This window comes from Scardinius erythrophthalmus (genome assembly GCF_964197995.2).
Source record: "Scardinius erythrophthalmus genome assembly, chromosome: 4".
In the NCBI taxonomy this organism is placed as follows: Eukaryota; Metazoa; Chordata; class Actinopteri; order Cypriniformes; family Leuciscidae; genus Scardinius; species Scardinius erythrophthalmus.
In genome coordinates, this window is record NC_138224.1 from 8,332,794 (window position 1) to 8,357,241 (window position 24,448).

The following is a 24,448-nucleotide window of genomic DNA, read 5'->3' on the forward strand; positions in this document are numbered from 1 at the left end:
GTGTGCTGTTGAGTAGAGACTGAAAGCAACACAGTGGGTGGTGCGACCACATGCACACACGCACAATATGTTTTGGATGTAAGTTTGATCCACGCTGCCCTGTGGAGACCGGGGTCATTGCTCTCTTCCTGATCATCGGTCATCTTTTGTCTCATATGTGAATGATCAGTTATGTCCATCCAAGCATAGCATTACATCCGAAGCCAAGAGTCACGCTTTTTCCACTGGCCCATTCCTGCACGCTCTATGGGTGGTGCCATGCTCTATACGCCTTCCCAGAAGTCTGTAGGGGCTCGTGGCTGTGTCTGGTTGTGTTGGTTAAGGCCTGAGGGGTTTTGGATTGGCGGCACCGTTTTCCTGCCAATAACTGTTGCTTGAATGTCGAAAATTCCCACAACAACTGCTGTAGTCAATGTTAAGATTCTACACACGTCCTTTAGTGCTTGCTCTGCCTTAATTCATTCTGTATGTTTTCTTTGTTTCTTTTTTTCTTACTGTATCGCACCATACTGCTATGAAGTGATTGTTTAAAGCAATTCATAAGTCATTCTGATCATATATGAAATGGGTTAACTTTTCTTGTCTTGTATAAGTATGGGAGGAATATGAACACAATGGATCTATCCATCAGTGACATGATGGTATCTGCCTCCATCTGGTGGATCACATAGTCTTGCCAGAGAAGACCACAAGAGGGAGATGAAGATCATTATTTCAGCACCCACGCTCTTGGTTAACTTTAGGCTATACTCAAATATATTTCACTTTGTTTTGGATTTGTTCAGAATACTGCCTTAAATAGATGAGGCAAAAAGTTAATGAAAACATGCAAAACTCTTTTGCATTATTATTTTACAAATCATGTAAAGGAGCTACACATGACGTTGCCCTATGACAATTTTTACATTCAAATTCATGTAAAAATGTAGCCTTTTACATTTGCTTATATTTTTAGGAGGTAATTTAGTAGCAGGCGATTCTCACAGTATCATCACACGCAGATGGTGCTTATGTTTTTCCAACATCATTTAGCCTACAAACTGATGGTGCCTCCTGGGTATTTTAATTTTCCAAAATATTCTCAGACAACGGACTTCAAGTGCTCATATGCGGTTCGCACATCTGGCTTCTTAAGTTGAGTGAAAAAAGAGAAAGTCGCAATTTACATAATACGCTATTTATACCACGAGCCCGGGGCTGTTGAATAAATGCTCGAATATTATTGGTGGTCGGTGGATAAACGTTTTCAGGATTGCACTTGCAATTATAAAATATATAAATATTACACGTTCAAAATGTTCGCCTTAGCATAGTACAAATTATGTGCCTACATATAGGCCTACTAAAGAAACACGCCTTAACACGGCCAGAACGAGCGTGGCTACTCTTTCTAAAGAAACACGTTCAAAATTGCCGCCTTTGACACAACCTACAGATTATTTCAAACGTTCGCGTTTGAAACAACACAAGGAAATTGGAAACAACAACAAAAATACGTTTGTACATGGTAAAGTATCATATATCTTAAAAACCCAAATTTAGCTTTCTAATAAACCTGGCATTGTGCACTCTCACTATTATTATTGGCTCGTAAGCGTCTTTCTGAACAGTAATAAACTGACTTGGTCGAATATTTCTTATGGGTTAGTAGGCCTGGCCTATAGACGCACATTGTGTTCTTGTGGTTGGGCCGGGGTGTAAATATAAAACCGTGGTATATTTTTTACAGCTGGCCTGGTTGGGAGTCAGTCCATTTAGGGTAGTTTCCAGATAGGCCTAACCATTTTAAATATCTTTTGGATGGCTTCTAGTTCTAGAGAAAATTGAGTGGGTGGTCATTAAGGTTTTAATTTGTTTTCATAGGCAGTTGAAAAACAACAAGCAACAGATGAATAAGTTGAAGAGCATTATGCAGACTCACAATTATAAAACGTACTAACCTCCCGATATCCAAATATATGCAGTGCACATGCACTTAATTCCTATGAAAGTTCTGGAACTATGAAAGGAAAGTCATGATGCAGCATTACATACAGGAAGTGTGTGTGTGACAGGGTATCTTCACCTGACCACTTGGCTTATTTATGAGTGAGGACATCCTGTCATTCTTCTGCCTTCAGCTTTATTTGTTCAGTTCATATAAACATACGTTTTTCAATGCTTCTGGAAATCGACCAGGTTCTTCCCAGCCTTCTACTCAGTCAACTGGAATTCCATTAACTATTCAGCAAAAAGTTGTCATTTTGTATTCAGAATCGTAAATGTGTTGCACCAGTGCCAAAATCATGGTGTTTCTCTCTTCTTGATGAGACCAAGATTTGATGCTGCGAAAATCATGTTGTTAATCGGCATGTTTTTTTTCCAGCATTTTCTGGTTTTCCAGTAAAAATATGTAGACATCTTTCAAATTAGATTCATTTACTTCAAAGTCATAAATGTGTATTTCTTTAACTAATTTTATTTTTATTCCCCTGTTGTTTTTTTCTCTATCTCTCTTTTTATCATAAGCCTCACTATATTTAACTAGATTATGTTAGAAAAACAATATTCTTAAAACAAGAAAAAAAAAAACTATTTACGACGAACATTAAACCATTCAAAATAAACGTAAGTATATATTAAGACCAACACATTAATAATTTAGAAAAAAAACACTCAAAGAACTGCATAAATAGGCTATTGATGCGGATGCTTTGTAACCTAGAAATGAGGAGAATATGAAGGTTAAGAATGAGTAGATAATTGTTCTGAAAAAATATTTGAAATATGATTTTCTTTTCTTTTATTCTTCATCTGCAGTGCACTTGTCATCTCAACACAACATCATATAAAATCTTTCTCTGTTTAATGTCTTACATGTTAATGAAAGGGTGAAGGATTTATGTGTTATGTTAAATGGATTTAGGTATGTGTCCGAATTTTTAGGGGAAGGTGTCGCCCTCTGACTCTCGTGTTGCTGTGGTACAGGAAAGAGAGAGGGAGGGATTGTTGAAAAGGCAGAAGGCCAGCTTGTGTGGCCACAGTCTGGTGAAGGACCCCAGAGAGACAGAAAGAAAGAGTGAGTGAGACAGAAATAGAAAGTATTATTACCATGAAGTTCATCTTAAACTCAATCTGTGGAGGTCTGATCCTACTGCTGGGGTCTGAGATACTCTGGGTGACTGGTGCAACATCACAGGTGAGATTCACACACATACTCGTGCAACATGCGGGTAATATGTGATTGCTTGTAAAAAATCTTAGTGTAGTGTAACATTTTTAACAAATATTTTTGAAAATCAAGTATTTTGAATAGGAAATATAATTTGTTTTGGTCTACTTCCTGTTGGACGATTTGTACTTGTACATATGCTTTCCAGGGTTAATCGGTAGAAATCTGTCTCGTTTGGGAATATCAGCTCGCTCTATTTCCATTTCCTGTTTACATATAGTAGATACCACTCAGTCTACAAGCTGGCAGAACAACATAAACATGCAGTTTGCTTTGATATTAATGTTCATATCCGTTTCCAGGGATACTTTCTCTATATTTAGTAAGAGAATGTTTACATTTCTGTGGTTGCAGTTGAAAAATGTAGTACATGTATTGCTTTAAGATGCATGAACTATAAGCAAATCTTCAGTTAGAAATTCCCTGATTTGACATGTATCGTTTGACATGTCCCGTGGAATGCTGGGTAAAATAATCCTGAGAATGTCATTGGCCAGCTGTAAAGTCATGAACGAATCAGGTAAATCTCCTTGGAAAATCAGTGACAGGTTTTCCAGCGTGTTTTCCAGCTTTACTGTTAAAAAAACAAACACATGATATACCATATGAATTGTTGCCCTTCTGTAAGAGTCGGCACTGAAGACTCTTTTTTGTGAAAACTATAATGTGCTATGGATGTGTGTGTGATTGTGTTGGTGTCTGTGGTCAGAACCGTTGCGATAAGAACATCCAGGTGGTGACTAAATCGACCTGTCATTCCTGCTCGATAACGCTTTTGGTGAAATGTCCCACTGGCTACACTAAGAAACCACCAGGGAAAAGCACAAAAGACTGCAGGTACAGTATATAAGTTTCAATCATGACAAACTTTTTGAGTGAGTTATTTAACCTGCATTTATTGGCATGGGGAATCGAATGTTCATATGCTTGATTTTGGTGGACAAGATCATGACTGAACTATTTATTTGTGTGTGTCTGTCAGGTTTTTCTTACATTTTGGGAACCAAATGTGTCCACAAGGACAGTATAAACTGAAATCAGCTACATTGTGGGAACCAGCCAGTCACTATGAGGAAAAAAACACAATAATAACTAAATAATGTCATTATCTCAGCTAATGGAAAGTTTTGACTTCTTAAGGTCGCCATGAAACGAAAGTGGCGATAGTCTTTTCTTCCCTATTATAATGTATATCTGAGTGAAACAGCTTCTCGAAGAAAAAAATATAGGGCGGGTCTTGATTTTGTCCTTTGGGACTGGTTGGATCGTTGGACCGTAAAGGAGTGAAAAGTCTTTGAATTATCCTAAAAAATTTTATTGCAATTTTTAAATGTAATTAATTTGTGATTTTATAGATGTTTAATGTAAGTCTCTTATGCTTACCAAAGCTGCATTTTAAATAAAGTAAAAACGGTAATATTGGGAAATATTAATATAATTGTATTATATATATATATATATATATATATATATATATATATATATAAAAAATACCATTAGAGATCCAGACAAAGAATATTCTGAATTAAATACCACACTTTGATATCAGACCAAAAAAAAAACATCTTTCATGACAAGATTAGGTGTTTCCCTTGTGCATAAACAAAGGGTTATACTATTTAGCATGAATACAAAGGCAATAATTACATAATAATCTCTCTATTTGTGTCTAGGTATGAAATCCCACCTAATTTGTCTGTGGCGGGCTGTTCGTATGAATGCTACAAAGACACGGTGGAACCCCAGTGCTGTCCAGGTTACTGGGGCAATGACTGTATTGGTGAGTTTCAGGTCATTGAAGAGGAATTCTGTTTTGTGTAGAATTGTGTTTGAATTCTGTTCCGTAGAAGATCTATGACGTCAATAACCTCTAAAACCAGATAAATATGGCCCAAAAGTGATTGCTGTGTTCTTATCTGATTATCTAACACATTTTAAATGGCATTTGTCATTTCCGTCATTCTGTGAGGGAAGATGCACTGAGGGAATATTTTGAACGGAAGAGTTAGACAGGAACTATCTTTATGTGACTGCAAAGTCTGAAACGCAAGTAAGGGGAAGCATGGCTCCTCTTGGAGAAAGAAGTGGAAAAACATAACTTTAATATTATCATTCCTACTTCAAAAAATCCTATTGGAATGCCAATAAATGTTAATCATAATTCATAATTGTTTTTTACGACGACTCATCATAATTCTGTCAAAACCAATCCCAATGTGTTGTAATGAGATAAAATTACAACCACCCTCTAAAAATAAAATACGATCCCACTGGATTAACTGAACTTCCGGAAGAAATAAACTAGAGTAGGAATTTTAGTTAATCCAGCAGGATCTTATGTGACTCTTGAAGAATTCTTATTTGATCCCAATAATACCCTTTAGGATTGCTTCCAGATTATGATAGGAATTCTATTAGCATTATTTTGGGGAATTTTTGACTAGGGATATAAATCCTATACAGTATGCATGAATGTGACCTTCCACAGTTGTTGATATTTTGGAGTCACACTTTATCCATTTTTAACATTTTATGTGGTTATGAGACCATGACGGTCTTGTTTCTCACAGTTGTTTTTTTCTGTGGGAGCTGTACAGGCAATAAGTATAAAATGACACGTGACATATTATTGTGTGTCTTGTCACACACTATGAGAGGAAGTTTTGAGCCTCTGTGGAACAAGGGATTTGTGTACTTCCTTCCCTCTGTGAGGGATATGGCAGATCTGTGCCTCCGTACCACTGGAATGTGCTGACCAACAAGCTGTGGAGGTCTCATTTCCAGCATTTCCTCTGCCTGTCAGCACTCACACAGATCCCACAATGAGTTCGCTGAGTCAAACACTTAAGTTAACATGCGTTGTCTTGGTTTCTTTGGTCTCTTATCAGCAGAACTTCCTGCATTGTTCTTTGAAAGTTAAATGATTTGACCTTTGCGTCTATGAGACAGGTCAGCATTATGAAAGCTTGGTGAAGCAGTATGAGAGGAAATGCATTTTTCCCTGTATCGGATTTCATATTTAACAAATCCAGAACTAAATTTATCTGAATGGCAGAAAGCATATTTATATTGAACCTGTTTATTTGAAGATTGGTACTTATATCTTCCAACACAATCTCATGGTTCACCATTGGTAGCTAATTCCTATGAATTTGTACAAGCTCATTTTTACTTTTTTGTTCGATCTGCTGCTCCCCAGTGGTTTACGGGTGAGGTTTGGGGAGGACCTTCATGCTTATCTTTTGCTAAAAATCATGCATTTTCGTCCGATTCACATCGTATGAATTCATACAAAATCACCACCTTGTAAAATAGTTATGTTTTCCAGTGAGATTGCATTGGATCCACCCACAATTCCTTTAAAATGTCTGTTAACAAATGGGACCTTACTGTAAAGTGTTACCGATTTTTCTTCAGAGTAAGTGCTGAAAATGTAAGAATGTTCTGAAAATGCGAAGTGAGCTTGCTCATGAGGAACTGTCTGCATATGCTGCTAGTGTGACTTTTCTATTTGTGTTGACACATCTGTGCATGGAGTGTCAATGTGTGTGATGTGCCGGGAAGGATCTGATCCGATGAAGGCCTAAGTGGTCAAACTTACAATGGCGGGAAGGAAAAGAAGAGAGAGGGTCAGTGGAAGAGACGAGGGGCTGTTTGAAGAACAGAGGAACTCTGCTAACTCATATCCTCTTGTAGAGACCCTACCACCCCAAACCCACTGACCCCAGATCAGTCCTAGAAAACAGAATGATCTCAAATCTCACTCTCACTCAATTTCCACAGTCTCACTCAAACTGAACACAGAACAGTCATGGCAAACATTTGCCCTCAAATCCGTTTCACGCAAACTCGCTGATCTCAAATCAGCCTCAACAAAGCTCAAAACTAAGATGAACTACATTAGATAAATACTACTTCTACAGCATTTATTAATCTTAGTTAATGTTGAGCTCTACATTTATTAATACATTTTTTAAATCAAAAGTTGGATGTTAACATTAACTAATGCACTGTGAACTATAAATGAAGAATTGTTTACAATAACTACTGTTAACAAATGAGACCTTATTGACCTAACTGTTAATTTTTTTTTCCCATTAATTCCCTGGGAATCAAATCCATGATCTATGAGTTGTTAATGCCATGCTCAACTGGTAAATGTGTGACTGACATCTCCAAATTGGCCATTTTATCTGATTGAAACAGAAGTTAAAAGAGATATCTTCACTTTAAACGTCACAAAATTTAATCTTTTATTCTTTCAATAGAGTGTCCAGGATCAGCGGCGAACCCATGCAGCAATAATGGAGTCTGCTCTGATGGTATAGGGGGAAATGGGACATGCACATGTGCAGTAAGTTTAATTTCCTTCTCTTGCTCTGTCTGAATCAAGCACATAGTTATTGAGCACCCATTGAGACTTCTTGGGTGTTTTTTTGTAGCCAGGGTTTAAAGGAACAGCTTGCGAAGAGTGTAAAGAGAACTTATATGGACCCTCATGCAACAATGGTAAGAAGCCCCGCTCCCTTTTATTCTGTAGCAGGATTAATAGATTTGTTGTTGTTTTTTGGTGTTGATACCATGCTCTGACTGCCTCATGTGCTATTCAGTGTGTAGCTGCAAGAATGGAGTGTGTGACAGCGGCGTGAAAGGCATAGGACAGTGCACATGTCTGTCTGGGTACACTGGCATAGACTGCGACCGAGGTAAGGCCTTGGATTATTATTCTGGGTGTATACAATACATGTGACATTTAGATATTAAAGCAGCATGAGTGAATGTTTTTTTTCTCTCTTCAGAGCTCCCAGCATGTGCTTCTTTGCGGTGTGGGCCAGATTCGCGTTGTGTTGAGGACATGTCCATAGGGAAGCTTATGTGCAGATGCAAACCTGGTTATCAAGGTGATGGAGTCCAATGTACATGTAAGTACTGCACAAGCAAACAAAGGTTTGTAAAGCTAAGCTCGATTGAGGATTGGGTTAGATGTGACATTTTATTGATAGTAAGTTTTCTATAAAGACCATTTGAAATTATTTATATATATATATATATATATATATATATATATATATATAGTCGGAATGATTTTTATGTTTTCAAAAGTCTCTTATGCTTACCAAGGCTGCATTTATTTGATTAAAAATAAAGTTAAACAGTAACATTGTGAAATACTATTTAAAATAACTGTTTTCTATTTTCTATTTTAATATATTTCAAAATGTAATTTATTCTAATGATGGCAAAGCTGAATTTTCAGCATCATTACTCCAGTCTTCATTGTCACATGATCCATAAGAAATCATTGTAATTTGATGATTTGGTGCTTGGTTTATTTGGTTAACAGGCTACTTAAAGCAATACAATTCTAAAACTCCTTATTTTGCTCTAAACTCAAATATATTTTGCACCAAACCGGCAATAAACACTATAAAGTCCAGCATAGAATAAACTATACTTAGTCCAGCATAGAAATGTATTCTGTACTGGTTTAATCTGTTCAATTTCAGCAGATGAGGCCTTGTGATCTCACAAAATCTGTTGTTTTCCTTTGTTGCATTGTCTATGCAGCAATTAACCCCTGCTTGAGAGGCGTGTGCCATGCAAACGCAGTGTGTGCGCATACTGGGCCTAACAAGCATGTCTGCACATGTACAGAAGGCTACAGTGGAGACGGCCGTGTCTGCATGCCCATCGACCCCTGCCAGACTAACCTGGGCAACTGCACATCTCGTTCTACGCGCTGTGTGTATGACGGCCCTGGAAAGGTGTGTTTGTTTGTGTGTAAACATTGTAACACACTTTGCACTTATCTGAGCCACCTTAATGTACAGATTGCTTTGATTATGGTTTGCCCATCTTCACAATCCTGCTGTTTTCCACAGGCTCACTGTGAGTGTTTGGAGGGGTTTGTGAAGTTTGTTGAAGGGGTGGGCTGCAGCATAAAAGATATGTGCAAACCAGACTCTTGCCATAAATATGCCACCTGTGCCACAGTGGAACCAGGAAGAGTCGAGTAGGTGAAAATTTCTAATTGTTTAGTTTTTTATGAATTTTGTTCACACTCTTTCTAACATATTCAAAACCACGGCTTTAATTCCAAACATTTTAGATGTAAGTGCCTTGAAGGTTACCTTGGAAATGGAAATATATGCTTTGGGAACATACTTCAGCAGTTGCAAGACTTGAATTCAAAGCCAGGAGGGGAGTGGACGGGTCAGCTCTCCAGTGCCATCACACTGTTCAGTGAGTGACTTATTGGGTTTTCACCATTTTTTAAAGATATTAGGTGTGTTTGACTTCATGCAGCATTGCACAGAACAATCAGCTTCTGACTTGAAGCGGTGCATGCCGTTTATAAACTTTTTCCGAATTGAGATGTCACTGATGCAATGTTACTGGGACATATGAAATCAAAGTATCGCAAGAGCAAATGAAGAGTAGTAATCTGGCTCAGTCAGCACCGCTTCTTCAGAGTAGCTGCAGGAGCTCTGATGACAACACTGCTGTTTCACGATTGGCTGGATTCACCAATGAGAACACTGGCGTGTGTTTCATGTTTATTCTGACACTGTTAGTTATGCTAATGCGCACAAATCCGTGCTTTTATAACAGTAAAAACTCTTTTCATGTTATATTGTGTCATAGTTATCAAAACAAAACTGACCAAAAATATATACCCCATTTTATTGGTATTTAAATAATATAGGCTTATGTTGAACTTTATTCTTTTTATATTTATCTTTGGGGATTTAAGAAACACTGCATAAATGCCATTGCATTAGATAATAAAATATTTATCAAAGTGGGATTCATTTGGAAGACAGACAGCACAAACACACTGTTTAGGCATCTAATCCACTTCATTTGGGATAAAGTATGCAAACACTGCATGAGCAGAAAGTATTCGACTTGGCGTCTCCGTTTTCAACTGCTCCCCAGACTGCAAGCGACAAATCTCGCAGATCGGTTAAATGTAGTCGAAGTCGAACACACCTAGAGTATCAAAATTACCTGTGAATGCAGTATAGGGCTAATTTTATTTCTGCTGTTTCAGATAAAGTCATGTCGTGGCCCCTGACCTCCCTTGGACCGTTTACTGTGTTCGTACCAGTGAACAAGGCTTTTAAAGACACATCTGTGAGTTAGACAGCACAAACACACCCACATATGATACATCCATCTAATACATTCAAACAAATGCTAAAAGCACGCTTTTGTTTCAGGTGAGAACCTTGCTGGCTAACGAGATGAGAGCTCGCTATCTTGCTAAGCTGCACATGGTTGCGGGAGAGGTGAACTCTGACTCTCTGAAGAAGGGAATCCTCTTCTATACTCTGACCGGCATGGCTGCCGAATCAATGACAGATGTAGGTGATTGAACCCAGGTTGTGTGTGCGTGTCCCAATTGTTTTCAAGGATGTGCAAATGCAGGATACAAGAGCGGAATCATCATATCCTGTTTCTTTCCTAAACTCTTTCCTGCTCAGATCTGTGTGTGTGTGTGTGTGTGTGTGTGTGTGTGTGTGTGATGATGACAGAGAATCATTAGATTGTATCTCAAACTGGCAAACTTTTATTATAAAGACAGAGCAGTTAAAGATCCGTCTCCATGGTAGCCGTAAGAAAGGAACGCTTGTGGAGCCAGACATCTTTGCCTCAAATGGAATAATTCATTTGGTTGATAAGCTGATGGATGCAGTTCCTTCTACTGTGATAAGTGAGAAAGAGGTTTGTGAAGCTGAAGGATTTCTTGGAAATTTGTGCTATATAAATGTCATACACTGATATAACATGCAAATGGGAGTTGTTTATATTTTATGTTGTTTTTAGGAGTGCCAATTTGTTTATCTCTTATTTTCAGGAAAACCTGTTGCAGATTCTCTCAAAAAATGGAAAGTTCTCTCAGTTCAAGTCTCTGCTTGAGGTAACAGAGTTTTAAAGTCGATTAAAACCTAAATTCATGCACTTTAAGACATTTGATATTTTTTATTGCCTTTATTATAGGGCAAATATTTGCTCACAAGATTTTTGTGTTGTTTTCAAACTCTTAAAGGTTGCATTTATTTGATTAAAAATACAGTAAAAACAGTAATGTTGTGAAATATTATTACAATTTAAAGTAAGTGTTTTCTGTTTGAATATATTTAATGTATAAAATGTGATTCATTCCTTTGATAGCAAAGCTGAATTTTTAGAAGCCATTACTCCAGTCTTCATGATCCTTCAGAACATTTCTTATTATTATAGGTGTTGAAAACCGTTGTACTGATTAATATTTTTGTGAAAACATTTTTGATTCTTTGTTATTTTTTTTTATTTATTTCTGACCCCTTTGATATTTCTGTTTCTCAGAAAACCAATGTGGCAAAAGTTTTAGAAGAAGAAGGACCTTATACACTATTTGCCCCAACAAATATAGCCTTTATGTTCCTAAAGCCTGGCTATTTAGACTTTCTTACTTCTGCAGAGGTACAGTGCAAATATATCATTTAACTGTGTTCTGTCCAGTCATAAAACCATCACTTTACATTTTCTTCTCATTTCTCCCAATTTAGGGTAAAACAAAATTACTTGAACTGATGCGCAATCACATAGTGTCCACTTCTCAGGTTTGTGTGTGGATGTCTACGAATATATGTGTTAAAATCCATTTCTAGATCATCACTGATTGGGTACTGTCTGTTGTATCGTGTGCAGCTGAGTGCCAGCTTCATTGTGTCGAACCCTCGTGCTGTGACCATGGCCGACCAGGTCCTGACATTTAATGTGACGACTGCTGTGAGTATTGATCATTTATTAAAAAGAAAATATTTGTGCATTGCTCAGGCATACTCCTAAATCCACATGTGTCTTTAATGAAGTAATAGCATATTTCAGCAAGTTTATTTCACGGGCCATCAAAAGTATTTGTGCATTTAAGAAACACTGCATGAATTCCATTGCATTAGATAATAAAATGTGAATCAAAGTGGGATTAATTTGGAAGACAGACAGCACAAACACACTGTTACTAAACTATTACTAAAGGTACTATTTTGCCTATTTGTACACATCCTAGTGGTCAAACGTTAATGTTCATCGTTGTGATGAACTACACCTGTAGTTACTCTAATAGGATACCTGTGTGAATGACCACTAAAAATAATGTTACTGAAAACAATGCAATGAAATTGAGACATTTTAATTGTGTTTAGGGGTCAAAATGCTTGGATTATAAAACCACTGATTCTGTCACACATAGGGGCAGATCCTGGTCAATGGGGAAGCTGTGCTGGAACTGGATGTTGAAGCAAAGAATGGCCGTCTCCATTCACTGGAGGGGCTGTTGATCCCTCCGTCCATAGAGCCCATCCTACCTCACAGGTGTGACACCAAAGAAACCAATATTTACAAGGTAAGCCATTTCTCCACTTGTGTTGACCAACCATAGCTGTAACAATACATCTTTTTTGTCTTAAAGGTATTTCTATGTCAGAAATCCACCAACTGTCCCAGTTTTACAAATAAGCCATTCAAAGGATGATTTGCTGTAAACGCTGTGGTGCTAATTGAACAATGGCAGTGGGGGATAGTGTTCAAAACACCTGTTAGGAAACAACAGAAAGTACACACTACATCTTTAAAGTTGTTGTTTGCACTTTTACATATGCAATAGATAGGCCTTTTGTTTGCAAGAAGTGATTGGCTGCATCCAAAATCACATACTTCCTTATTATACAAAAGGCAAAAAACATTATGTGACTAGAGTAGGAAGTCTGAATTCACAGTACTCATAAAAGAGTAGGCAAAACGTACCTAGATGACCTACTTCTTCCTGTGAGATTCTGAAGTGTGCATACTATATGGACACTTTACTATCCTTTGAGGCCACGGGAGAGTTTGTGAATGGCAGTGAAGTGACGTAACGGAGACTGGTAGGTCACATGACAATGACAACATGGTGAATGTAGTATGTCTGAATTACATTCATACTACACACATTCATACTATATAGTACATACCTTTTTTAACGGTCGCAAAGTAATTACTTATTTAAAATAAGTACCAACTCGAGAGTATTGAATTTTGGACGCAGCTCTAGTTACCATACTGACACGAGAGTGTGTGCCTTCTCTTCTCTTTGTCACAGGGTTCATGCGTTAGCTGTACACTTGTCTCCAAATCTTCCTGTCCAACTGGTGAATCACTGGTAACCTGTTACATATAATACTATTTGTGCATGCTATAATTTAATACAGTAAAGCTTCAGTTAAAATATGTAACCTTACCTTTAAGTCTCAGTAGAACTTTGTATCAGGCTGGCGTTAAATTGGAGTGAAATTGTACACTGATTTTTTTGTTTTCGTCGCTCCTTTTTTGTACTTTTCATACTCAGGAAATATTCTCCAGAGGCTGTGTGTTCAGAAAGAGTGCTTTTGGCATGACCATACCCACCCATGGCTGTGCCCTCTTCTGCAATGAAACAAAGACTGTGAGTATTTGTTTCTCTATATTTAATACATTCAAACCAGGAAATGACATAATTTGCAACTGCATCTAGTTTTGCTGGTCAGTCTGATCCGGTCAAATTTGCCATTATTTGTCTTTACCAGACCCCTCGCTGCTGTAAAGGTTTTTTTGGACCAGACTGTTCCTCATGCCCCGGTGGTTTCACCGCCCCCTGTTCCTCTCATGGGAAGGTAAACCGCATACACATAATGCTCATACTGTTACAGTATGCTACTTTTTAGGTGTCAAAACTTTTTTGTTTATTTTTTTGTTGTAGTGCTCAGAAGGCATCGATGGAAATGGCACGTGCCAGTGTGAGCCCAATTTCAAGGGATCACGCTGCCAATACTGTGCCGACTCCAAGAAATATGGCCCGTTTTGTGACAAAAGTATGAATTTATTTTACAGCACTATGTTTGGGAATAATTCAAATATTTAATAACAATATTTACTTTGCATCCCTCTCATATACCAGCTTGTGCATGCATCCACGGAGTGTGTGATAACCGTCCAGAAGCCAGCGGTAAATGTAAGCAGGACTCCTGTAAAGACGGCTATGCCGGAGAGTTCTGTGAGCTGCAGACCCAGTCGTGCGGGCCCAACCAGCCCTGCCATGCCCATGCCAACTGTGTGTCCAATAGGGAAGCGCTTATGTGAGTGTTCTATGTCCTTCCATGTTTTAGAGGGAGACAGCGACAGAAATCACCTGTGCTTCATTTATTTATTACATTTTATACTTTAGGCATAGGGATTTCAAACTGGGGTTTGGAGACCCCTGTGGTGAAAGGCGGCCAAAATTTCAAAGAAGAAAATATAAAAAAAATGTAAAGAAAATGCAGTTTAGACTGATATTTATTGTTAAAAAGTGCTATACAAATAAATAAATAATAATAATAATTATTATTATTATTATGTCCAGATTTAATTATTCCATTATTAATATTACACTGTTTTTCTAAAACATTGAGTTTTTCAAATAAAAAAATATAAAAAATGTAAAAAAGGAAAAAGACCAACATTTATTGTAAAAAGTTCTATACAAATAATGATAATGTGAATGATAATAATAATTATTAATCATAATAAAATTAACATTTTTATGTAGATATTTAATTATTTCATTTTTAATATTACACTGTTTTTCTAACACATTATAAGTCTTAAAAAAAAAAAGTAAAAAAGAAGAAAAAAAACTTTAGACCAATATTTATTGTGAAAAGTGCTATACAATGAATTTGAATTATTACAAATATTATGAATTAATATTATTTCCAGACTTTATTATTTCATTTGTATCATCACACATTGAGTCTTACATGTATAGCTGTTTTTTTTAATTGTGGGAAGGAAGTCCTTTACACGGGGACCATCATATTTACTTTTTCATTTTTTTTGCAGAAAAAAACAAACGAATTTAAGAAAGGGGAACGCATATGGTATATGGCTTGTACTTGTTACATTGTTTTATTTTAGGTGTGTATGTAAGCCTGGTTACCAAGGAGATGGATACATGTGCATTGAAAGTGATCCTTGCGCTTTACCACATCGCGGAAGCTGCAGCGTCAATGTAAGTCAGATGCATCTGTGTGCTTGTGTTTTATGTAAACATGCCATGATAACATGTTTATTCTCGCTTACTCTCAGGCCAAATGCATAAAGACCGGTCCAGGCACACACACATGCCAGTGTCTGAATGGTTGGAGGGAGGATGGAGATGAGTGCCAGGCCATCAATAACTGTCTGGATCCATCCAGAGGAGGGTGTCACCCCAATGCCACCTGTATCTATGTGGGCCCAGGACAGGTGAGGGGGTCGTTGTGATTCCCAAACCCCGTCTTCCTAGATTTAGTCAAGACACCTTTGTTTATATAGCACTTTATACAATACAGATTGTCTCAAAGCAGCTTTACAGTGATAACAGGAATGCATTTATGCATTTCGGCTGTTGTTCAGCTGTGTTGATTCAATTCCGTTGTAAAGATCATCAATAATTAAATTCATTTCATCTTTAAAGCAGTTCTGCAAAAAATAATGTCATCATCCAGCTCAGTTCAGTTCTCATACAACAGCATCAGTTCAGTCAGATCAATAATATTGTTGAATATTAAGTGTCCCCAACTAAGCAAGCCAGATGTGACAATGGCAAGGTAATCAAACTCCCCTGGTGACTGAAAGGAGAAAAAAAACATGGGAGAAACCAGGCTCAGTCAGGGGTCCAGTTCTCCTCTGGCCAACGAATCAACACAGTGCGATCATGATTCAGGCTGCATCAAAATATTTACAGTATTTTTGATGATTGATATTCTCCCTAGAGTGATTGTGCTTGCAAAAGTGGTTACCACGGAAACGGGAATCAATGTGAACCTGTCAATCAGTGTGTGGATCAGAACGGTGGATGCCATTTCCTGGTCAGTGTTCGAACAAGTCATCGCACACCTGCACAGATCTTTACATAGAATGTATACATGTATGCACATCAGCTGCTTCCTTTCATTTTGACGTTTTCTCATAGGGTGTGTGCACGTTCCTGACCCCAGGTGGATGGCAGTGTGTGTGTGAGGACGGCTACGATGGTGATGGAAAAATTTGTTATGGTACCCTAGCACAGGTATCATATATGACTGACTATGTTAAAGTTGAACTGCTAATACTTCAAACTGTATTAGTAGAACCTATTTGTATTTATGATTTGTATTATCATAAGTATTCTTAAAGTTGTTTAATTTTGTTTTTGTAGGAGGTGGCAACAAACCCAAATCTTCAAGCATTCAACCTCTGGATTGCTGTAAGTTTTAAATTTTAATGTTCTAAAAGTATTTATGCAACAGCTAGTTCGACTTTAATTGGTCAAGCAGAGACTGCTGATATTCAGTCCTCGGATTTTTTTTTTACTTTTCACTGTTTGTATCACTCCACTTGTCTGTGTTTGCACATTCCTAGACAGGCTGTTTGTGTTTACATTTAGTGATGGGGAGTTTTTCTGCAGGTTACATCGTACACCAGCAGGTGGCGACAATTGACTTTTTATTAGTGAGTCAATAAATCATTCACTCAAGGGATTTGCTCAAAAAACACTGCCTGCTTCTGAAATCGCATACTCTCTTGAGTAGGTAGTTATATAAAAAATACTTACTTCACTAGTGCTAAAAAAGTATGTTATTTATAGTGTGAATGTAATCCAGATGTAATACATTCGCCATGTTCTCATTGTTAGCTGTCCCTTCACTGCCATTCACTAATCCTCTCCCATGGCCTTATGGGATAGTAAAGTGTCCACCATATGCCCACTTTAGAATCTCACCGGAAGTAGTAGGTCATCCGGGTACTTTTTGTCTACTCTTTAATGTCAAATACTGTTTTTCGCCTACTATAAGGGAAGTATTCGATTTTGAAGGCAACCAACCACTGATTAATTCAGAACCTAAATGAGTGAGTCATTGAATCATTCAGTCCTTCGATTCATTTAACTAAAAAAAAACTCTGATTCATTCAGTAATGTCACTACTAAATGTGCAACAGTTCTGTTGTGGCTTCGTTTTGGAGCAAAAATAGAGCAAAAATGTATAAATGTTGTTTGAGTTCCTAATAAGTTCTGGAATATTCCATAGCGAGCGGATCTTTCTCAGCTACTGTCAGAGGCAAACAATTTCACGCTCTTCGTGCCATCGGCTCAAGCCACAGAGAAAATAAGTAAAGAAGACAAAGACTTCTGGATGACCCGCAGTAATCTTCCTAGTCTTGTAAAGTAAGTGTGGTCATGCAGCCACATCAGCTAATTTGTCATATTGCAATATTTTTGGTAACAATTAATTCTTGTTTCACTCCTTTACTTTAATACAACTTGCTGTTTTTTTCTCACAGAAATCACATAGTTTCTGGGATATTTGCTCTAAACGATCTTTGTACCTCCCCATCCCCACGACTGGTTTCCCTTTTGAAAAGGACACTTCCTGTTTACACAACCAATGATGTGAGAGGGAAACATCTTATCTTTACCATTAGTCCCAGTGCGATTTTGTCTGTCTCTTAACTTTGCTATGAGATTTTGTTTATCATTCTGTGTTTCTCTCTTTTTATCCAGACAACCAATGTTGCAGGAGGAAATGTAACTTTTGGAGATATGGCAGCAAAGAATGGAGTTATACATCTTATTGACAAAGTAAGCCACTAGAGTCTTTCAATATTGTTCTCAAATAAAAACACATACAACTTTGGTTGGCATTTTCAACAAATTCTATACAGGTTGCCTAATTATGTTGTTGTGCAAAAAGTGTGTGGTTTCACATTTTTGTCTTAAAATTAAAATAAAGGGCAAACTTATTGATGTAATGATTTTGTGTGAATATGCACACACAAATGCAGAACAAATACATATGCACAGATTGAAGAAATATGCCACTGTTGTCCTCTCCAGGTGTTGATTCCTGAGCGACAGATGAGTGAAGGTTTACTGGAGGTGTTGAGTCAGAGGTCTGATCTCTCTCTCTACCGCAGCTCTCTTTTGGTGAGTGTCTTGTAGGCCTGCCACACCTCAAATGACAATAATCGTACTCTGCATATGGCTTGGACTGCTGTGAATTGTGTTTTTGAATTGTACTTATTTTGCCAGAAATATAACCTGACTAATGAAATGGAGGAGTCTACGGGCTATACTGTGTTTGCTCCGACAGACAGCGCAATCCAAGAATACCTCAGAAGAACGGGCAAGGAGTCACTGGTATCATACAAACACACAAAGCCTTAGTGGTTACAAGTGATATTAAGTATATAGTATCTCATTCTTGTGTAATGGATTTTGTGTGGGTGTGTGTGTGTTTGTTCCCAGGGGTTAAACTTGACACAGTATCACATTATACTAAATGAGAATTTAAAAGATGGAGATTTGGTGGATGGACTATATAAAGATACTATGCTTGGCTTTTCGTACCAACTGGGAATTTTCCGACAAGAAAAGAAAGTAAGTAATGGGTAAATTTTTAAGTCAACCTGTTACAGTAAATGAATTGTTTAGTCATGGATATATAATGGATTTCTCTGTCTTAGTTGCTTGTAAATGAGGCTGAGGTGAACGTGACCGATATAGAGACCAGTAAAGGGGTAATCCACACAGTGTCTGCTGTCCTGAACATACCCAACAACCGCTGTGACAGAGCTACCTCCACAGTGTTCCGGGTGCAGTATATCTATTTAGCCTGGTCATTTTCTTCTTTATCCTTAGAATATCCATTTTAAATATGTATATTGTGTCTGTAGGGACAGTGCATAGATTGTTTCCAACCAACTAAGAACCCTTGCCCTTCAGGATCAAAAAGACTGGTGGGTGAACACATAAAGTGGTCCCAAAAATGCTTATGTCAAGATTTTATTTTAAGATATGGTCATTTTCACGATTCACTTTTGTACTCAAACTTTAAATATATCAAATGCATTTATAATGTCTGATATCAGTTTGATTGGCTGAGACATTCAATAGATCAAAAATCAAAGATTTTTTCACATAAATTAATATAATTTCATCAGATTATTTAATTTTATTTGATCAATTGTAATCTTTATTGATATTTTAAAAATGTTTCCTATTAATTGTTTATTCTCAGATGAGGCCAAAGACAAGATGCAGGTACATTCGACTATATAATGAAAAGACACTGCTGGCCATTGGATGTAAACATTTTTGTGAGAAAGTCAACATTGTATGTACATTATACATTCTCTTTTCACATTTATTCTTGCATTATTCATAAGCAGCAGGAACTTTCTGGATTTCAGAATGGAAGAAATGTTAGTTTCAGTATGAAATTACTTTTTCTCTCTGTTTGCAGGAAAGAAAGTGTTGTGAAGGGTATTATGGTATCAACTGCGAGAAGTGTCCGGGGTCAGAAGGTCAGCCCTGCTTTGGCAATGGTGTGTGTGTAGACGGGATCAACGGCACAGGGGTCTGTCAGTGCAACCAGGGTTTTAACGGCACTGCGTGCGAATCTTGCCAGGATGGCAAATATGGAATTCACTGTGATCAAGGTATCAGAGATTTAAAAGCGCATACTTGAACATATTGCATACTATGTGAACAGTGATCTCATACAATATGCACTTTCTTTCTGTTTAGAGTGTAAGTGTGTCAACGGACGCTGCAAAGACAATGTGGATGGAGACGGCACCTGTGCCTGTGATCTGGGCTGGAGAGGAATAAACTGTGCCATTGGTATGATTCTTATCTTTCACACCCATACATTCTCTGGCTCAAGTATTTGGATGCCTTTCAAAATTAGAGTATATACAATAAATATATTGTAATCTGTAAATTAAAATGAAGCTATGTTAACTATTTTCAGCTATTACATCAGATATGTGCGGAGGAAAGTGCCACAGCAGTGCAAAGTAAGTTTGCTTTCAAAATACCCACTAGCAAACAGGTAGCATGTTACCTTTTATAGACCATAGTGTAGGAATATGGTAATCATTCAGTACCATAGTTTAAATCAAAGTTCTACAGTACTACCATCTGTATCACAGAAATGGCACAGTCCCAAAGCATTCTTGGGTGAATCTCATGAAATCTATGAATAACATGTCATATCAAAAATAAAGCTCATAAACTTGAGCTTTAAAATAGTTTCCGCCACCTTCAAGGCCTTAACATCAAGAGCTTTTTAGGCAAAAAGTGTATTTTAAGAGAAATCTATACAATTAGCAACAGGTACACCCTCTAACTGAGGGAGTGGTTTGAAATGAGTCAAATTGGAAAATAAATTATAATTGGTTTCTTGGGAACAATGTATCTAAAAAACAAAAAAAAAAAAAAAAAAGGTTTTCTAGACCTGCTTCAGAAGAGGTGTGCACCTGTTGCTAATTTTCTCATCTACAGTTGGTTGAGCACTTGCTTTTTAATGTTTTGTAAAATGTTCCATCATGTTTTTGTGACCCATACATTCTATGGTTTTTAAATATTGTATTTACATTGAGCTTGAGTTGACTTGTCTGTGCGTTGTAGCTGCTTGCTGAACGTAGTGGACAGCACATATTACTGTAGTTGTGCTGCAGGATTTCAGGGTAATGGCACATATTGTACAGGTAAGCATCTCAAGAAACCTTCAAACACTTAAATAACTGTTTTAGCCAATGATTTAGAATGGTGATTTTACAATATATTGTGTTATCTCTAACTCAAGCGGTAGATGCATGTGCAGAAAAAAATGGTGGTTGTTCTGTCCATGCCGTGTGCAAGCGTACTCTCCCAGGACGGAGAATATGTATGTGCTTTCCTGGTTATGCAGGCGATGGACAAGTATGCGTTTGTAAGTGTCTGTTTAATACTCAATTTGTAGGCTAATATACTCACAACACCACTGCCCTAGGTTTAAATATCCAGGAAACACAATTTATATTTATACACAAATATATTGTGAAAGTACTGTTGTGCATTTTAGAAGAAAGATAAACAATTGCATTTGTAATGTGTTACTGTGTGTGTCTGAAGCCATCAATCCATGCCTGGATGGTAATAACGGGGAATGCCATGCAGATAGTGACTGCATTCATACAGGCCCTAATAAGGTAGGAGGCTAACATACAGACCATCCACAAAGCCAGCAAAAAAAAAAAAAAACAATTGTATAAGTGAATCTCACAAAATCATGTCCACAACACATTTCACTCAAAAAAAAAAAAAAAAAACTGCCCTTTGAAGGCCACAGTGCTGAAGAGTTTAGCACTAACATACACGCCTAATTTAAATCAAATGTTTTGATTGTCTGGTTTGAGTGCGTTTAATTCAAGTTGTTCAATGAAAACAAAACTACAATACAAAGATTTTAAATCAGCATAAAGGCAGCACAACAAATACTACCATACTGTATAAACTTAAAGGGATAGTTCACCCAAAAATGAAAATTATCCAATATTTTTGAACCTCTAACCCCAGTGGAGGAGAGGGTTAATAAAGGCCTTCTGAAGTGAAGCGATCCGTTCATGCAAGAAAAATATCCATATTTAAAACTTTAATCGACTAAATTAACTAGCTTCCGGCAGACGGCCGTACGGGAGTCGGCTTCATGTTTGTTGAAAAGTTACACTTCAAAAAGTTCATGTTTGGGTGAAGATACAATGGTTTGATTTAATTCTGCTTGAAGTAATGGCTGTACTAATACTACCATGACATATAAACAATACATTTTATTACTTTATTGCATTAGTGAAGAGAACTGGACAAAGTCTGCATTAGTATGAAAGTGACAAGATGAAACGCATGATAATTAAGACCAATAAAAAACAAAACATTAAATTTGATTTTGGATTGTATAATAACCTGGACATGATTTTGAAAGACTCACCCTCAGAATAACTTTGAATTGATGCAAAGATTTTTTTTTTTCCCTCTCCCAGTCAGCATGCTACTGCAAACCAGGCTTTTCTGGGAATGGAAAGCAATGTGAAGCCATCAACGTCTGTAAAGAGGTACATGATTTTTTTTTTTTTGATAGCTGTATTAAAATGACTACATTAGTTTTCAACTGGTTTCACTGCACAACCTTAAACCACAATTGTCCTTTAAGTCAAAAGATTTAATCTATCATTGGTTACTAAAGGTTTAGGAATGTCAATGGTTTGACTAGAACAGGCCCACTTCTACATTCATTTCGGAGTCAGAACCTGCCAGTTGACAACCACTGTATTACATTAACTTGACATTGTGGCAGCTTACAGAATAGCATGAATAACATGGCACACAATTACTTGTTTTGTCAGAAAAATGGAGGATGCGACAGTTATGCATACTGTACCATGACAGGGCCCCTGGAGAGGAACTGCACTTGTAGGCTTGGCTTTATTGGCGATGGAGAGAGTTGCAAAGGCACCCTGCAGAAGGTTAGAAGTACAGAAAACAAACAGGCACACAAGTGAAACAATACCTTAACAGTCAGTTCAACTCATTTTTCCTTTTTAGGAGATCCTGAAAAGAAATGCTGACAATATTTACGCAGGACTTGTGGCAAGCTGAATTTGTTATTTACACAATCTTGTTTTTTACCCTGAGATTGTGATCTGACTAAGGATTCTTTTTTTATTTTTTACAGAGGATTAATCCTGACCTCGGAAATCGTGGCCCTTTCACAGTCTTTTTACCCAATTCAAAAGCTTACAAACCACCAGAGGTAAGACTTGAGTGCTGCACTATAATGGAAAGTTAGTGAACCCTTTGAAAATCTGACTTCTGCATTGATCACTCAAATGTGGTCTGATCCAATTAAGTTTAAGACAAACACAATCTCACTTAACTTACGCACAAACAGTTGTACTCTATTCTATTGAAGACATTGACAGACTGGAAAGTGTTGCAACTTCACCAAAAGCTAAGTGGATTCAATTAAGGAGATGAGATTGGACATGTGAGTTACCCTGCCCTTTAAATAAAGGCACACAAAGCCTGGTTACTTGCAGATCTGCTCTTAAAGATCAGTTAGAGGGAATCATACAGTGATCACAAATGCTTTCACAGGAACTCTAGACTTGATGGGACAATGACCCAAAGCACACAAGTAAATCAAAAGAACGTCTGAAAAAGATCTGTCCTTAACCTGAAAAAGAAGAGAAAAGTCCTGACCTTAAGCCAGTTGAGATGCTGTGGCATAATCTAGAGAGTTGTGCCATTTAGACAACCCCAAAATATTGAAAATTAAAACACTTGTGGGGAGGGGCGGTCCAAAACTAGTTGAAACCGCAAAAAAAATAAATAATTTGGTCTAAGTTTTGCTGTTTAAAAGTGATTTACAATCACTAAATCGAAGAGCTCACATACTTCAGGGGTGCCCCAACCCCAATTAATCAAGGTCTTCTGGATTAAGTGTGTTAGGGCAGGTTAAAGCTAAACTCTGCATGACATTGGCATCCTCCAGGAGGACCAAAGTGTTTTTCTATAATTTACAGTTTAAAATAACATCAGACCACATTTTAGGAGTAATCAATGTAGAAATTCAGATTCACAAACCAATGAGACCATGTGAATGTTAGGAGCTTAGTTTGAGGACCATTTTAAAAAGACTTAATTATTAATTTATATAATACACTGCACAAAATATAGTATAACATAGCATAACTAACTAATTGACTTGCTATGTGTCTGGCCGCTAAACCAAGTGGCTTAAATAGAGTTTATTTAATTAAAGGGATAGTTGAACAGATGATATTTTAAAGAATGTCAGTAACCAGACAGTTGTCAGCAGACATGGCACCATTGACTTCCATAGTTGAAAAAAATATACTATGGAAGTCAATGGGTGTCCACCAAATCTTCTGTCTGGTTACCAACATTATTCAAAATATCATCTTTTGTGTGTTCAACAGAAGAAAGAAACTCATGCAGGTTTGAAAACTTGAGGTTGATTAAGTAAAGACAATTTTTATTTTTGGTGAACTATCCCTTTAAAGGACTAGTAAGAAACTTCTATACAACATTAAAAGGCCAGAGCTTACCATTAGAAAGTGCAGGATATCACAAGCTAAAAAAAGATAAGAGAAAAATTACCTCCTACAAAACAAAAACAGGAAAACATATTGAGCTTTATTGATGGATTCAACATTTTAAAATAGAGAGGAGAAAAAAATCCACTTACTTGAAGCCTGTCCATGAGCAAGAAAACTGCCCAAACACTGCAGTGAACCATCTTATAGCATATGGCTGAAGCTGGCTAATTACTTAAATGGTAGGGATATTAGGAGCATGCAAGCTCATTGGCTGAAAAATGAAATGTC

The 24,448-nt window shown here is 37.2% G+C and overlaps 1 protein-coding gene across 1 annotated transcript in view; it reads left to right on the forward strand.

Annotated features, from left to right (window-relative positions):
* The first annotated feature begins 3,019 nt into the window (after positions 1-3,019).
* Positions 3,020-24,448, forward strand: part of stab2 (stabilin 2) — a 30,247-nt gene continuing 8,818 nt past the window's right edge. Inside the window, exons 1-47 of the mRNA XM_081363923.1 lie at positions 3,020-3,178; positions 3,921-4,048; positions 4,885-4,991; positions 7,480-7,565; positions 7,654-7,720; positions 7,822-7,917; positions 8,011-8,133; positions 8,780-8,976; positions 9,094-9,224; positions 9,321-9,454; positions 10,266-10,348; positions 10,435-10,578; positions 10,796-10,939; positions 11,073-11,135; positions 11,564-11,680; positions 11,767-11,820; positions 11,909-11,989; positions 12,453-12,605; positions 13,341-13,400; positions 13,587-13,682; positions 13,804-13,890; positions 13,977-14,088; positions 14,175-14,352; positions 15,173-15,266; positions 15,344-15,502; positions 16,012-16,107; positions 16,212-16,307; positions 16,437-16,484; positions 17,308-17,444; positions 17,561-17,669; positions 17,781-17,858; positions 18,114-18,203; positions 18,309-18,416; positions 18,525-18,656; positions 18,743-18,871; positions 18,953-19,015; positions 19,297-19,392; positions 19,522-19,717; positions 19,806-19,901; positions 20,032-20,077; positions 20,691-20,770; positions 20,869-20,994; positions 21,177-21,253; positions 22,082-22,153; positions 22,445-22,564; positions 22,644-22,688; positions 22,774-22,851. Of these exons, the coding sequence (XP_081220049.1) occupies positions 3,092-3,178; positions 3,921-4,048; positions 4,885-4,991; positions 7,480-7,565; positions 7,654-7,720; positions 7,822-7,917; positions 8,011-8,133; positions 8,780-8,976; positions 9,094-9,224; positions 9,321-9,454; positions 10,266-10,348; positions 10,435-10,578; positions 10,796-10,939; positions 11,073-11,135; positions 11,564-11,680; positions 11,767-11,820; positions 11,909-11,989; positions 12,453-12,605; positions 13,341-13,400; positions 13,587-13,682; positions 13,804-13,890; positions 13,977-14,088; positions 14,175-14,352; positions 15,173-15,266; positions 15,344-15,502; positions 16,012-16,107; positions 16,212-16,307; positions 16,437-16,484; positions 17,308-17,444; positions 17,561-17,669; positions 17,781-17,858; positions 18,114-18,203; positions 18,309-18,416; positions 18,525-18,656; positions 18,743-18,871; positions 18,953-19,015; positions 19,297-19,392; positions 19,522-19,717; positions 19,806-19,901; positions 20,032-20,077; positions 20,691-20,770; positions 20,869-20,994; positions 21,177-21,253; positions 22,082-22,153; positions 22,445-22,564; positions 22,644-22,688; positions 22,774-22,851 (4,899 nt within the window). The 5' untranslated portion in view covers positions 3,020-3,091. The remainder of the gene's footprint in view (positions 3,179-3,920; positions 4,049-4,884; positions 4,992-7,479; positions 7,566-7,653; positions 7,721-7,821; positions 7,918-8,010; positions 8,134-8,779; positions 8,977-9,093; positions 9,225-9,320; positions 9,455-10,265; positions 10,349-10,434; positions 10,579-10,795; positions 10,940-11,072; positions 11,136-11,563; positions 11,681-11,766; positions 11,821-11,908; positions 11,990-12,452; positions 12,606-13,340; positions 13,401-13,586; positions 13,683-13,803; positions 13,891-13,976; positions 14,089-14,174; positions 14,353-15,172; positions 15,267-15,343; positions 15,503-16,011; positions 16,108-16,211; positions 16,308-16,436; positions 16,485-17,307; positions 17,445-17,560; positions 17,670-17,780; positions 17,859-18,113; positions 18,204-18,308; positions 18,417-18,524; positions 18,657-18,742; positions 18,872-18,952; positions 19,016-19,296; positions 19,393-19,521; positions 19,718-19,805; positions 19,902-20,031; positions 20,078-20,690; positions 20,771-20,868; positions 20,995-21,176; positions 21,254-22,081; positions 22,154-22,444; positions 22,565-22,643; positions 22,689-22,773; positions 22,852-24,448) is intronic.